Source organism: Mirounga leonina, unplaced genomic scaffold (assembly GCF_011800145.1).
Source record: "Mirounga leonina isolate KUSES-001 unplaced genomic scaffold, KU_Mleo_1.0 Mir_166, whole genome shotgun sequence".
NCBI lineage: Eukaryota > Metazoa > Chordata > Mammalia > Carnivora > Phocidae > Mirounga > Mirounga leonina.
The window spans coordinates 30,708,811-30,722,956 of record NW_023270418.1 but is presented as its reverse complement, the minus strand read 5'-3'; the positions used below and the strand labels follow the sequence as shown (position 1 = coordinate 30,722,956).

At 59.1% G+C, this 14,146-nt stretch overlaps 1 protein-coding gene across 1 annotated transcript; it reads left to right on the top strand.

Moving 5' to 3' along the window:
- Window positions 1-1,650: 1,650 nt before the first annotated feature.
- PYGM (glycogen phosphorylase, muscle associated) lies at window positions 1,651-12,983 on the top strand. The gene is made up of 20 exons (XM_035013158.1): window positions 1,651-1,909; window positions 2,948-3,049; window positions 3,157-3,235; window positions 3,323-3,426; window positions 3,816-3,947; window positions 5,239-5,350; window positions 5,439-5,521; window positions 6,090-6,233; window positions 6,557-6,649; window positions 6,899-7,045; window positions 7,235-7,398; window positions 7,767-7,881; window positions 8,299-8,400; window positions 8,734-8,881; window positions 9,183-9,241; window positions 9,370-9,511; window positions 9,918-10,125; window positions 12,032-12,166; window positions 12,387-12,453; window positions 12,567-12,983. Exons 1-20 carry the CDS (start codon window positions 1,667-1,669, stop codon window positions 12,714-12,716), a joined length of 2,529 nt encoding a protein of 842 aa, XP_034869049.1. The 5' UTR covers window positions 1,651-1,666; the 3' UTR covers window positions 12,717-12,983.
- The last annotated feature ends 1,163 nt before the right edge of the window (window positions 12,984-14,146 follow it).

The window sequence follows — 14,146 nt, the reverse complement described above, 5'->3', positions numbered from 1 at the left end:
GACCTCACGCTAAGCTTGTACCTCCAGGGCTGGGTCTGCTGTGGCTCAGAATGTCCTTGAAGACAGCTCGGCCTTCCCCCAAACCAGGCTCTCAGTAGCACCCTGCAGCTGTCCAGGCCTCTGACCTGCTTCCTTGGCCCTCAGAGCAGAACACCCAGCCCCTCTCCACCAGCCCACTGCCCTGGGAGGCCCAGGCATCCTTTGAAATAGCACAAAGCCCTGGGCTCCTTTTGCTCAAAGAACAAAGCAGGATCCAAAGCTGCCTCCACAGGAGTAGGAGGCAGCAGCTGGAGGAGGCAGGAATTTATATTCTCATTTGAGACTAAATTGGATGAAGGAATTCAACGGCTCAGAAAAGTAAAGCAACCAGCTAAAGGTCGCACAGCAAATCAGTGCTGGGGCCAGGGCATGAGCAGTGGGCTGGGGACAGTCCCGTAGCTGCCCGGCCGTGAAGACGAGTGAGTGGTGTCAAGTTCTGGGCGCAGAGGCTTCCAGTTTACGGGTGAGGTCACGTGTGATCCCTGGCCCACTGAATTCCGGTCCCGTATGTGGCCCCAGGTGGGAGGAACGAGGGGGAGGAGGTCTCCGGTCACCTGGAAGCTGCAGCACAGGGAGACCTAATACCACTGGCCAGTACTATGAGTCGGTGGGGGATGCTTGTCTATTCCTCCACTGTGGGCCCAGGACTACAGTTCCCAGAGGCCCCTGCTCTAGGCTGGCAGCCCCTAGCCAAAGCTGGCCTATAATCTGACCACCGTCCCTCTCAAAAGGTCACTTCAGAGCTCCTTGAAAGACAGCAACAGGGGGAACTCAGGATGGCTCAGCTTTGGGGGGTGGGCAGTAGCCCTGCCTCAGGCGACCTCCTTCCTCCATACCACCCCCTGGAACCCAGAGTCCTGGTCCCCCTTTTCTCAGGCACCCAGTGTCCTTTGCTGGCTACACCTCTTCTGTTCAGCTGACCCTCGGCTCCTGGTCCTTAAGCTTGCATGCGGGTGTCCTGGCCCCTGTTGCCACAGCATATGACCTCCCCACCTGGGCCCAGGTCCCCCCTGTCCCCGGGGAGGGCCACCATGGAAGCTTGACCAGAGGTCTTCCAGCTGGTGGTTGGTGGTCTTTGGGCAAATGTCTAAAACAGAAGCCCAGCTGCTCTGATGAAGGCTGAGCCTCCCGACACCTGCCCCCTGACAGCCCTCCTTGGCTTCTCCAGGAGCCCTGAATGAGGCCAAAATCTGGCCCCACGCTTCATCTACAACCCAGGGAAAGGGCCCGGATCAGGGCAAACTCTTCGCCAAAGGCACAGCCCCTGAGCTCCAGTGAAGCCTCAGGCCTCTCAGGCAGCACTCGGCCTGCGGCACCTTGTCTCGGAGGTGGGCACCGAAGACCCCAGTGCGCGAGGCCTGGAGGAAGTGGGTCAGCCCCGGGCTGTGAATGAGCCAGGCTGGGCCTGCTCTCCCTGCCCCTCTCCCCTCTCCCCCTCCCCCTTTGCCCCCAAAATAGCTCCCTGAGCTGCCAGGCCAAGACCCTCCCATTGCAGGGGGAGGCGGGGCAAGCCGCCCAGATCCAGGCTTTAAAACCCCAGGCGGCAGGGGGGGATCTCCACTCCCTGGCTGGAGGCACTGCTGAGGCCGCCTGTCCACCCATCAGTCCGGCCCGCCCTCCCGCAGCCATGTCCCGGCCCCTGTCAGACCAGGAGAAGAGAAAGCAAATCAGCGTGCGTGGCCTGGCCGGCGTGGAGAATGTGGCCGAACTCAAGAAGAACTTCAACCGGCACCTCCATTTCACGCTCGTGAAGGACCGCAATGTGGCCACCCCGAGGGACTACTACTTCGCGCTGGCCCACACCGTGCGCGACCACCTCGTGGGCCGCTGGATCCGCACGCAGCAGCACTACTACGAGAAGGACCCCAAGGTGCTGCTTGGGGCGCCCCGGGTGGGAAATGGGCTGGGGCCCCACCCGGGAGATCCTGACGAAGCGGCGGCCCTTCGTGGGGGGTCCGGGGTTTCTGCGGCAGAATAAAGGGTCCTTCCGGGTTGCTGAGGTTGGAGGAGCGGGAGTGCGAAGTGCAGCGGGGGCAGGGACAACCCGGGCAGAGAAACCCGGGGGAGGGGGCGGGCAGGTCGGGGCCCTCAGATCAGGCGGGCTGGTTGCAAAGGCAAGTGCCCATTCAGAGAGCAGAGGGGCTTCTGGTGGTCGGGAAGACCCCTGCGGCCTGGGTCGGACCTGAAGCGGAAGGCCGGGTCATTCAATATGAGCGTGGTGTCCCTGCGCCACGGGTGGTGTGCTGGTGTGTGGCCCGGACAGCTGGGATAGTGGGATCAAGTGTCTGCTGGGGTCATGGTAAATGTCAGCAACCTGACACTCCTGGGCAGGGGAGGGGGAGGGGCAGGCGAGTGGGCCAGGGAGGGGAACCTAGCGAACCAGGAGGCCAGGTACCCTCAGCATCCTCTGTCCTCTTCTTGGGGCTTAGGCTTGAGGACCAAGGGGAACTGGGCACTGCAAGGACAGGAGGTGGCCAACTCTGGCCATGAGTCACGGTGACCTTGAGCAAATGACGGGCTTCTCTGCTACCTTGGCCTTCCCCTCTGGGGGAGTACTTGGGGGGGCTTCTCCGCGTCCTGACTCCCCGGTGGGCCGTCGGGAGGCTCGTGTGCGATGGCAGGGGTTCTCACCTCTCCTAAGCACCTCAAGCCCCGAGGTAGATAGGGCAGCCCCATTTTCCAGATGAGGAGACTGAGGCTCAGGGAAGAAAAGCCGTGTGTCCAAAGTCAGAGGAAATGTTGGACCGGAACCTTCCCCATGGGTCCGGAAGCCTGAGATGGGGAGAAAATAAATGGAGACAGGGCTGGCACGTGCCGGGCCTGAGGAGTGGGACAGGAGGTGTGAGAGGCCTGGCCAAATGCTGCTGGGCAGCCTTGACCCCTCCCCTGCACCTGTCTCTCCGGCCAGAGGATCTACTACCTGTCTCTGGAGTTCTACATGGGACGGACACTACAAAACACCATGGTGAACCTGGCCTTGGAGAATGCTTGTGATGAGGCTACCTACCAGGTGTGGAGGGGGCTGGGAGCGGGGCCGGGAGTGGGGCAAGCTGAGGAATTGGGGGATTCACCTGCTGGCCCTTGGCCTTGACCACTGACACACCCTCCCCCCTCCAGCTGGGCCTGGACATGGAGGAGCTGGAGGAGATCGAGGAGGATGCGGGGCTGGGCAACGGGGGCCTGGGTCGGCTGGCCGGTAAGTGGGCAGGGTGGCAGGGGTGGGGTGGGCAGAAGGGTTCCTTTCTGCCGGGTCCCTGACACCCACCTCCCTGCAAACCCCTAGCCTGCTTTCTGGACTCCATGGCAACACTGGGCCTGGCTGCCTATGGCTATGGGATCCGCTATGAATTTGGGATTTTTAACCAGAAGATCTGCGGGGGCTGGCAGGTGAGCAGCCTTGGGCCCTGGCCTTGTGGGGACCCAGGCATGATGGAGAGGACCCCCATTGGGTCATCCACCTCTGGATAGATGCAGAACCAGCCTCGGCTTTGACAGAAAGCATCCTTGTCCCTTCCCCCTGGCCCCCAAACCTGCTGGTCACTCTTGGAACAGGTGGTCCACACCTATGGAACCTCTCAGACTCCCATACACACGCCATGTCCCATTGGATACCCCACCAGACCAGGGGCCCACCCTAGGGCCCTTAATTTACACTCTAGAGAGGGCATACCAAGGCTCCGGCTCCCGCCCTACCCACTGCCCCCTGTGGTGTGCGTCTGGGTCTGAGCCTGGGTCTGACGCTGCCTTCCTTTCTCCCCGCCCTGCCCTGGGCTCAGATGGAGGAGGCTGATGACTGGCTTCGCTATGGAAACCCCTGGGAGAAGGCCCGCCCCGAGTTCATGCTGCCGGTGCACTTCTATGGCCGAGTGGAGCACACCAGCCAGGGGGCCAAGTGGGTGGACACACAGGTGAGGGAGCTGGGGGAGCTCCCGGTGGGAGGGAAGTGGGGAGGCTCTGGAAGAAAACAAGGAGATATAGGGCAAGAGCTTGGAGGTTACTGGACCCAGTGCTATTTATAATGGAGGCCACCGAGGCTCAGAGAGGTTAAGTGACTTACTTGAGGTCACACAGTTGGAGCCAGGAGAGGCTGGAGACAGGATCACAGAGGAGCCAGGCCAAGCACAGAGCCCAGGAGGAGGAGAGAGGCCACCCTGCTCCACCAGTGCCCTTCCCCTGACCGGGCTCCTTTCCACCCAACAAGACTCATCCAAGAATAATCACAGTGACTTGACTCCCCAGCACGTCGAAACTGGCAGCTTGATGGGGAGCAAAGCAACAGCCCAGAAAGGGGGACAGGGAGAAAGTGAAAACCTTGAGAGAGGAACTGACTTGTTCAAGGTCACACAACAAGTTAGAGGGAGCCAAAAGCCAAACCAGGTGTCTGAATCCCAGCCCCGTCAATTCTCTTGCTGTGGCTGCAGGTCATGGGCCTCCAGAGGGCTGCACAGAAACCTCTTGGCTTCCAGACTCGGGCATTGGTTCAGCTGCCATCGTGATACGATTCAGCAGGGGCTCTGGCTGCCCACCTAGCTCTATGCTCCTGGGCCAGTCCCTTCCCTCTCTGAGCTGCAGCTTCCACTCTGTTCCAGTCAGCAGCTCAGTGACTTAGTGTTGGGGAGAAAGGGTGCTGCCCCCTGGCGGGCGTGGATGTGCCCCCAGGTCCGTGGTAGCAGGAACTGTTGGCGGCGACTTTTGACATCTGCTCATCGCGGGAGGTTGGGGCCTGCATTAGATACTGCTGATTAGCCCTGTGGTCAGCCAGGCATAAGCCCTTGGGATGGCCTTGACATCTGTGTTCCCTTCAGCCGGGCCCCAGGCTCCCCCCAGCCCTCTCATGCGCCCAGAGAGTCCTCTAGGTTGCGCTCAGACCAGGCAGGCCAGCTCATCCCCATCCCTGCAGGGTGGCCACCAACAGAGCCCAGCTCTGGGCTCCGGGCTCATCACTGCCCCCTGTAATCCTCACAAGCATCCAGGCAAGGTGGAGTGGGGGTTGTGGGGAGGTCCTGGGGGGGTCCTCTCTTTATGGACGAGGTCCAGAGAGGCTGAGAGGCTTGCTCATGGTCACCCAGAGTCGGCGCGGGAACCCAGGGCTGGGAATTGGTGGAGCACAGGGACAAAGGCTGGAATTCCAGCTCTCAGGGCCCCACAACTCATGTGGCAGATACCTAGCTCCTGACACCAAGCCCGACGCCCCTGCAGGTGGTGCTGGCCATGCCCTACGACACTCCAGTACCTGGCTATCGCAACAACATCGTCAACACCATGCGCCTGTGGTCGGCCAAGGCCCCCAGTGACTTCAACCTCAAGGACTGTGAGTCCAGCCCTGGCCACCAGCAGCCCCGCCCACCCCTGCCTGCACTCAGTCCCAGCCTGACGCTGTCCCCACTTTCACCCCTCAGTCAACGTTGGTGGCTACATCCAAGCTGTGCTGGATCGAAACCTTGCTGAGAACATCTCACGTGTCCTGTACCCCAATGACAACGTATGTCACCTCCTGGGCTGGGGACAGGAAGCCTGAGGGCCTGGGAGAGGGCAAAGACCAGGAGGCACTTCCCTGGGTGCCCTAGTCAAACCCAGGACATAGTTTTTGTTTTTTAAGTTTATTTTTTGGTAATCTCTACACCCAGTGTGGGGCTTGAACTCACAACCTGGAGATTAAGAGTCAACGTGCTTTTCTGACTGAGCCAGCCATGTGCCCTGCACCCAGGGACATATTGTTTGCTCCTGTGTGTCCTTGTTTCCCCCCTGAGTTCTTTAAAAGGACACCTAAGTCCTGGGGACAGCAAGTTAGGGCAGGCCACTTGGGAGCTGTTGTTCCCTGGTGATGCTGACAATACTCCTGGTCCTTGTGTGCCCCCCTCCTAGCACCATCCCCCGCCACTACTTCTTGGTGGGCGAAAGACCCCTGGGCCCTGGAGGTGGGGGTTGTTCAGGGCTCAAGGGCCTCAGTGTGGGCAGGAGTCTCCTGGCCCCACCCGCAGCAGCGTTAGGCCACCCCCCCCCCCCCCCCCAACCTTGACTTGCTTAGCCTTGCCTTGGACTGTTCCCAGTTCTTTGAGGGGAAGGAGCTGCGTCTGAAGCAGGAGTACTTTGTAGTGGCCGCCACCCTCCAGGACATCATCCGCCGCTTCAAGTTCTCCAAGTTCGGTAGCAGCGACCCTGTGCGCACGAGTTTCGATGCCTTTCCGGATAAGGTGCCAGGGCCCAGGGAGGGCCCCTCTCCACACCTCCCATGACGTGTGCCGCCACCTCTGCCCTCCAGCCTCCGCCTGCCCCACTCATTTTATAGAGGACGAAGTAGAGGCTGAGGGTGCCCTGCTCAGGATCCTCAATCGATGGGCACATCACCTGGGGACTGCCCCCCTCCTCCTGCCCACAGCTGCCCCTCTGAGGACTTCTACCCCCAGCTCTGCCCTGGGGCCATGTGGACCCTTGGAGGGGGCTCTGAAGGGGCAAAGGACAGTGATCACAGCCATGGTTTGGATCCCAGACTGACTCCCAGCCCCCCTCTCCACAGGTGGCCATCCAGCTAAATGATACCCACCCCTCCTTGGCCATCCCTGAGCTGATGAGGATCCTGGTGGACCTGGAGCGGCTGGACTGGGACAAGGTGAGCTTCAGGACCCCTCCGCCCCCTGCCTGACCCTCTTTCTGTCTCAGGGTTCCCTTCCCGGTGGGGGAAGCGGAAATATGTGAGTGCACCCCCCAGCGGAACAGAGAGCAGTGTGAGGCCCAGAGGGCGAGTGTCCTCGAACCTGCTCCGCAGTGGCAGGGCCCGGGCTCCTGGCTGCATACTGTGTGTATAGAGAGCCCTGGTGGTTAGGCCCCGGGGTTCCTGACTCCCCATCCTGCCCATCAGGCCTGGGACGTGACGGTCAGGACCTGCGCCTACACCAACCACACTGTGCTGCCCGAGGCCCTGGAGCGCTGGCCCGTGCATCTTATTGAGGCGCTGCTGCCCCGCCACCTCCAGATCATCTATGAGATCAACCAGCGCTTCCTGAATGTGAGCCGAGGAGGCCAGGGCTGGGGGCGTGGGCTGGGGAAGGCTGCTCGCAGTAGGCATCCTGACACTAGCCGCGGGGGGGGGGGAGGGGCGGGGCGGGGGGGGGCGCTATGCCCGGAGCCCTGGGGGTATGGGGCTGGGGACCTGGGTTCCAGGTCCGTGCCTGAGCTCTGGGCTGTCCCCGCACAGCGGGTGGCAGCTGCGTTCCCAGGGGATATAGACCGGCTGCGGCGCATGTCGCTGGTGGAGGAGGGCACAGTGAAGCGCATCAACATGGCCCACCTGTGCATCGCCGGGTCGCACGCGGTCAACGGCGTGGCTCGCATCCACTCAGAGATCCTCAAGAAGACCATGTGAGACACCTCCCTTTCCTCCCGCTGGCCCCGCCCCTGCTGGCCCCGCCCCTCCCGCTGGCCCGTCCGTGAGACCCCCTCCCGCTGGCCCCGCCCCTCCGCTGGCCCCGCCCCCAGCCCACGTCCTTGACATACAGGCCAGGCCCCCTCACTACCTGACCCCAGCTGGCCCTTTCCACAGGTAGCACGGCTTTTATAACCATCGTGGCCCTGATGTCCGGAACAGTTCTGTCCCCAGATGACCCCCTCTCACACACAACCACCCCCTCACCTCCAGGCCCCTCTCAGCAAGAAACCAGGGTAAGGCCTCAGGGAGGAGGCCTTTATCCCACGGGGACGAGTACTGACCCTCCAACCCCATCCTGCAGCTTCAAGGACTTCTACGAGCTGGAGCCTCATAAGTTCCAGAATAAGACCAACGGCATCACCCCTCGTCGCTGGCTAGTTCTGTGTAACCCTGGGCTGGCAGAGGTCATTGCTGAGGTGAGAGGTCACTGTATGGCCAGTAGGAGTCAACACGGGTCACTACAGAGATCAGCTGTGTATGGATGTGGAGGTGGGTCACTGTAGGGGGCTCCCGGGTTCACAGTCTAATGGAGCGGGTCATCAGCAGGTCACATCTGAAGTGAGACCGGCAGGGGGTAAGAGATTGGGAGCAGGGCTTCGGGGTCATTGCCTGTTTGAGGAAAAGGCCAGGAGGAAGGCCTGCTGGGGTCAGGTGGGGTCAGCCATCAGAGCTCAAGGTCCGGAGGGAAGATGGCTGTGCACACACAACGCCCCTGCTGGAGGCTGGAGAAGGAGAGGCTGTCTGCCGGGGACAGGGCTTGGCTGACCTGGAAAGGGACCCCTCTGTGAGGGAGGACAGAGGAGGGACGTAGGCCTGACTGCCATCTCCCGCAGCGCATTGGGGAGGACTACATCTCAGACCTGGACCAGCTGCACAAACTGCTCTCCTTTGTGGATGATGAAGCCTTTATCCGGGATGTGGCTCAAGTGAAGCAGGTAGGCAGTGCGACAACCCGGGACCCTCGTGCCAGGGGTGGGAGGGAGCGTGCCGGAGGTGCCGGGTGCCTGGGTCCGGGAATGGCCAGGGGAGCCCGTCTTTCCTGCAACCTCAGGCCCCTGGTAGAAGTTACCTGGAGTCCATGGTGAGAAGGCATCCGCTGATGGCGCTGGAAGAGTGCTGACATTGATTAGCAATGTCTGCTCTGGGGCAGGCATGGAGGGGGCGGCAAGCGAGACTCCCATCCTCCATCTTTCTGGGAAAGAAATGACACTGTAGGATTTCCTGAGGCTGAGGCCTGTTGGTGAGCTCTTCTCTCTCCCTCCCTTCAGGAAAACAAGTTAAAGTTCGCTGCATACCTGGAGAAGGAATACAAAGTCCATATCAACCCCAACTCGCTCTTCGACATCCAGGTGAAGCGAATTCACGAATATAAACGCCAGCTCCTCAACTGCCTCCACATCATCACCCTGTACAACCGTGAGTGGCAGGGTTTCACTCTGTCTCTTGGGGCTCCCCTCTGTGTACTCCATACTTCCTAATCAATGTCTCTCCTTCGGCCTTGGGACAACTCTTGGGACATAGGATTATCCCCATTTCGTAGACGGGCAAACTGAGGCTCAGAGAGGGGGAAAATGGCAGATGTGAGGTCACATAGCAAGCAGTTGCCCAAATCAGGTCTACTGTCTCCTAGCCAAGGCCCTGACTGGATGGGTGCTGTCAGGAGGTGTTACCCAGAGGGAAGACCTGGCCCACTGATCTCTGCTCTGTTTCTCAACAGGCATCAAGCAGGAACCCAATCGGTTTGTTGTGCCCCGAACTGTGATGATTGGAGGGAAGGTGAGAAGCCAGGACACAGACTGTGGCTCTGGTCCTTCGACACTCAGGTTGAGGTTGGCCTGGCTGGGTTGCAGGATAGGGGGTAGGGGGCTGGGCTCTGGGGTTGACCCCAGACTCTGCCCCCACAGGCTGCCCCTGGATACCACATGGCCAAGATGATCATCAAACTCATCACGGCCATTGGGGATGTGGTTAACCACGACCCGGTGGTAGGAGACCGCCTCCGTGTGATCTTCCTGGAGAACTACCGAGTCTCGCTGGCAGAGAAAGGTGGGGTGCCACCAGAGGGAGGCTCTGATGAGTTCAGTGCCAGGAAGAGCTATTGGTCACCTGTTCCTAGCATACTGGCACTTGGAAGAAGAATCTGGAGAGGACAATGCTCCAATCACGAGGATGTCCCCCTCTCATGGTGGAATTTCAGGCAGAAATGATAGGGAAGATTTGCCCTTCAAATCACACACACAGTGGAGCAAGGATGGGGAGAGAGTCCAGGTTAGATCTCGGATGTTCAAGGATCACCAAGCAGTGACAGGGGGCTGGTGATGAGAGGGAGACCCAGTTGGTGACTTCTGGGGGGTTGGGATGGAGGGGGCTCTGAATCTGTTTAACTCCACAGTCCCCGGCTGGGTTGGGACTATTCCTGGAGCTGAGCTTGTCCCCTGCTGCTTCCCCACAGTGATCCCAGCCGCTGACCTCTCCGAGCAGATCTCCACAGCAGGCACTGAGGCCTCAGGCACGGGCAACATGAAGTTCATGCTCAATGGGGCTCTGACCATCGGCACCATGGACGGGGCCAATGTGGAGATGGCGGAAGAGGCGGGAGAAGAGAACTTCTTCATCTTCGGCATGCGGGTGGAGGATGTGGAAAAGCTTGACCAGAGAGGGTATGGGGGGCAAGGGCTCCAAAGTTCACAGTCCGTGGGCAGGAGGCACCGAGGTGTGGCTACTGGAGGGTAGGGCTTGGGGGGCCAGAGGGCATGCCTGGAAAGGCTGGTCCAGCCTGCGTAAGTAAGGTCTTAGTTTCGGCCCTCAGGATTCTGGAGAACTTTTGAGGTCACTTATAACACATGAGGTTAATGGCATAGGAAAAGAAAGAAGCCACACAGAACTCAAGGCAAAGGCAAAGGAAATGATATCATTCCTAGGACATGATATTATTTCTGGAATTTCTGGAAGTAAAATTAAATTCTGAGCTCCCTGGCAGCTGTGGCAAAAAGGGAAATATAAGTAGAGTACGTACAGCTGTGCTTGTGGTCGGAAATGCCATTCTTCAAAGTAGATATTTTCCTGGCTTTACATTTCTTAAAATTCATTTTAAAACATATTTTTTCCTTATCATAAAAGCAATACCTGCTCTTGAATTGGAAACATACAAAACCACAAAGAAGAAAATAACTGTCATTCATAATCTCATCATCCGTTTTTAAAGTCACAGCTCTTTTTCTACGTACTTACGTATGCGTGTGTATCTGTAAAAGTTGGGACCAACGCCTGTACAATTTTGATGTCTTCACACAATTTTGACTCCTGATGTCATTAAACAGTCTTTAAAATATTTTAACTGTCTGCATAGGGTTCCATCAAAACGGAGGTGCCATAACTTATTGAACTAGTTCCATAGTGTTGGACATTAGGTTGATTTCTGCTGTTCGGCAGTGTAAATATCCCTGTGATGATCATCCTTTTACACCCATGTCCACATCTTTATTTCCTTAAGATAATTAGTAGAGGGGATATTTCTGAGTCAAATAAAGTATGAGTTCTTTTTTTCTTTTTAAAGATTTTATTTATTTATTTGAGAGAGAGAGAATGAGAGAGAGCACATGAGAGGGGGGAGGGTCAGAGGGAGAAGCAGACTCCCTGCCGAGCAGGGAGCCTGATGAGGGACTCGATCCAGGGACTCCAGGATCATGACCTGAGCCGAAGGCAGTCGCTTAACCAACTGAGCCACCCAGGCGCCCTCTTTTCTTTTTTTTAAAGTATGAGTTCTTAAGGCTCCTGATGCATGTTGCCAAATGGCCTTCCAGAAAGTTGGTACCAGTTTACGCTCCCCCCAACTGCTTCTGAGAGCTGGCATTAAATATTGAAAGGAAATTCTCCTGTTGGGCTTGACTAGGAAGTTCAGATTCTGTCCTTTGGACAGGAGGGAGATAGGACATGTTTTGAGCAAGATCCAACATGTTCAGAAGCAGGCTCCAGAAGGACGGTTTTGGCTGCGAGGTGGAGACTGGACTGCAGGGGAGGAGGGGGCAAAGTGTAGGTGGGGGCCCCAGTGTGGGGGCTGACACCGGAGTGCGAGGAGAGTGGCCTGCAGCGTCCATGCTGGGGATCGGGGTGAGGGATGTCCTCTGGCTCCCTGCCGCCTCATATCTGTGGATCCTGACCAACTGCACCCACTCCTCGGCCTGAATGGCTGGATGGAGGTGGGGAGGGAAGGAAAGAGATGAGACTGGCCTTGGGGAGGGTTTTGAGCCCAGGCATTCGGGAAGGAAACATACTGGTTAGCAGAGGTAGCAGTGTGTGGGAGGAAGAGCACTTGGTTTGGGGCCTTGGCTCTGCCGCTTACCTTTCTCCCTCTCCAGACCTCAAGCACAGAAGGGGGATGAAAAGCTGGGCAGAGAAGGGAGGGGGCCTCCAGGGAAGGACCGCCAGAGGTGGTGCAGCTGCTCCGGGGAGGGCAGCAGCAGGCTGGGCCTGGGTTTTGACCCTGGGGCTTAGGACTTCTCGGGTTTTCTTGGGAGGAGGAGCCAGGAACTCCTTTCCACGGTGCTGACCACTCTTCCCCCACAGGTACAACGCCCAGGAGTACTATGACCGAATTCCCGAGCTTCGGCAGATCATTGAGCAGCTGAGCAGTGGCTTCTTCTCCCCCAAACAGCCAGACCTGTTCAAGGACATTGTCAACATGCTCATGCACTATGACCGGTGAGCTGACTGGCCAGGGAACCATGCAGGTGGGCCTGCTGGGCTGAACGGGGCTCAGGTAGTGTGTGGGGAGGCTGGACAGGGGTCCTGGGCAGTTGGGGCCAGGCTCCTTTGCTCCTTTGGAAGCAGCTTTACTCTCCTGGACCCTGGAAGACCACCAGGACAGGACGGGCTTGGGCCTTGACTTCATGGAACTTCCTGCCTCTGTATTCCTTTCCAGGTTTAAAGTCTTTGCAGATTACGAAGACTACATTAAATGCCAGGAGAAAGTCAGTGACTTGTACAAGGTGAGGCGTCCTGGGCCAGGGGTCAGCAAGGCTTTGGTGGCCCTGGCTGGGCTGTGGTGGATGTTGGGGATCCCACTGGCAGAATGAATCCAGAGCTGTCTTTTGGCCTGTAGAACCCAAGAGAGTGGACGCGGATGGTGATCCGGAACATAGCCACATCAGGCAAGTTCTCCAGCGACAGAACCATTGCCCAGTACGCCCGGGAGATCTGGGGCATAGAGCCTTGGCGTAAGCGCCTACCAGCCCCCGACGAGACCATCTGAGCCTCCAGACTGGACCCCAGACTGGCCCCTGAGTTTGTTTGCAATCCCTTGGGCCAACCCCAGCTCTTCATCTGGAGGGGGATACTAGAGTTAGATCTCTCACCTTCTCCTGGAACCCCCCATTTCCCCCCCCGCATCAAGATCCTAGTGTCCGGCGTGACTGAGGACGCTGCTCCCATCCTGTCCTCTGGCTCCCTGCCCCCTCCTATTTATGGGTCTGACCGACTGCACCCACTCCCCAATAAATTGATTCTCCTTGTGAGCCTCCTTCTGCCTCTGTCTGTTGGGAAATATTTTTAGCTCTGGGCAGGCGTAACAGCCGCAGCGCAGTCACCGTGCCCCACCCCTCCACCCGCAGGTGCGTCCCCTCGGAAGGAGGGGGCAGCCCATGGGGGCGGGGCCCGAGACTCTCCAGCCTCCTTCAGGCGTCACCCTCCACGCCTGTCTTCCCAGAGCTGTGTCCATACTAGGTCAGCGGCCTGCCAGGCTGGCCGAGGGCGGGGCGTCTCCTGGGTGGAGCCCACCGGGGCCGGGAGCTGGGACTTGGGCAGACGCCTCCGGGACTACCGAGGATCCACGCCGTCCCGGGCAGGACTTGGGAGGGGGAGGAGCCTGTGGGTGGGTGGTGCCCTTTGACTCCGCCCTTAGCCCCGCCCCACTGCGGCGTTTAAGGGTCTCTAAGCAGGTGGCTACGCTTGGTCTGAAGTCGGGGAGTTAGGGCGGGGGACACTCACAGACCGTCTAGGCTAGGTCAGTGTTGCCCCCTCCCACTTTGGGGAAACTGAGGACCAGAAACGGCCTGTTTCTGGGCCTCATATTACCAAGACTGAGGTGTAGGGGAGGTTTTGCTTCCCTAGCCCTGAAGCAGGAAGGGGCAAGCCTCGAAAGGCAGGTTTGGGGCCCGTGGTTTCACAGTGAGTGTGTTTGAACCCAAACCGCCGGAAATGGTTACCGGCTCCCCTGGGCCTGGCTTGTGGGGACCCCAACTGCCTGTGGCTGCCCCTCCCAAGTTCCTCCCTGCCGGGGGTGGGGGGACCCGCACACCGGTTTCCAGTCTCCAAGCTGCGCAGAACCTACCCGCGGCTTGCAGCTGCCCCTTCCCATCTGGCCCCGTGGGGAGCCAGGCTTCCGGGGCCCGTCCCCCCTGTGTGAACTGGAGCCCCCCGCCCCCAACCCCAGACACCGAGGCCACGTTTTCAGGTAGCCGCGTTTTCATTCCTCCCTCCCACAGGCCCCTGTCCCCAAAATGTTCCTAGCCCCTGCTCCAGGCTATCACAAGGACCCGCTGTCCCCACGCCCCCGATCTCTACCAGGTCTGTGCCCCCCTCTGCCCGCAGGAAGATGCCCGGCCCCGGGTCCGGTTAGCCCCGTGGGAACTGTTTGTCTCGAAAACAGGAACCCGGGCCGGGGGCTGGGCGGGGCGCCCCTTC

Coding starts and splice junctions, on each gene's coding strand:
- PYGM (XM_035013158.1), top strand. CDS start 1,667: ATGTCCCGGCCCCTGTCAGACCAGGAGAAGAGAAAGCAAATCAGCGTG. Junction 5,522..6,089: donor TCCTGTACCCCAATGACAAC/GTATGTCACCTC, acceptor GACTGTTCCCAG/TTCTTTGAGGGGAAGGAGCT. Junction 8,401..8,733: donor ATGTGGCTCAAGTGAAGCAG/GTAGGCAGTGCG, acceptor CCCTCCCTTCAG/GAAAACAAGTTAAAGTTCGC.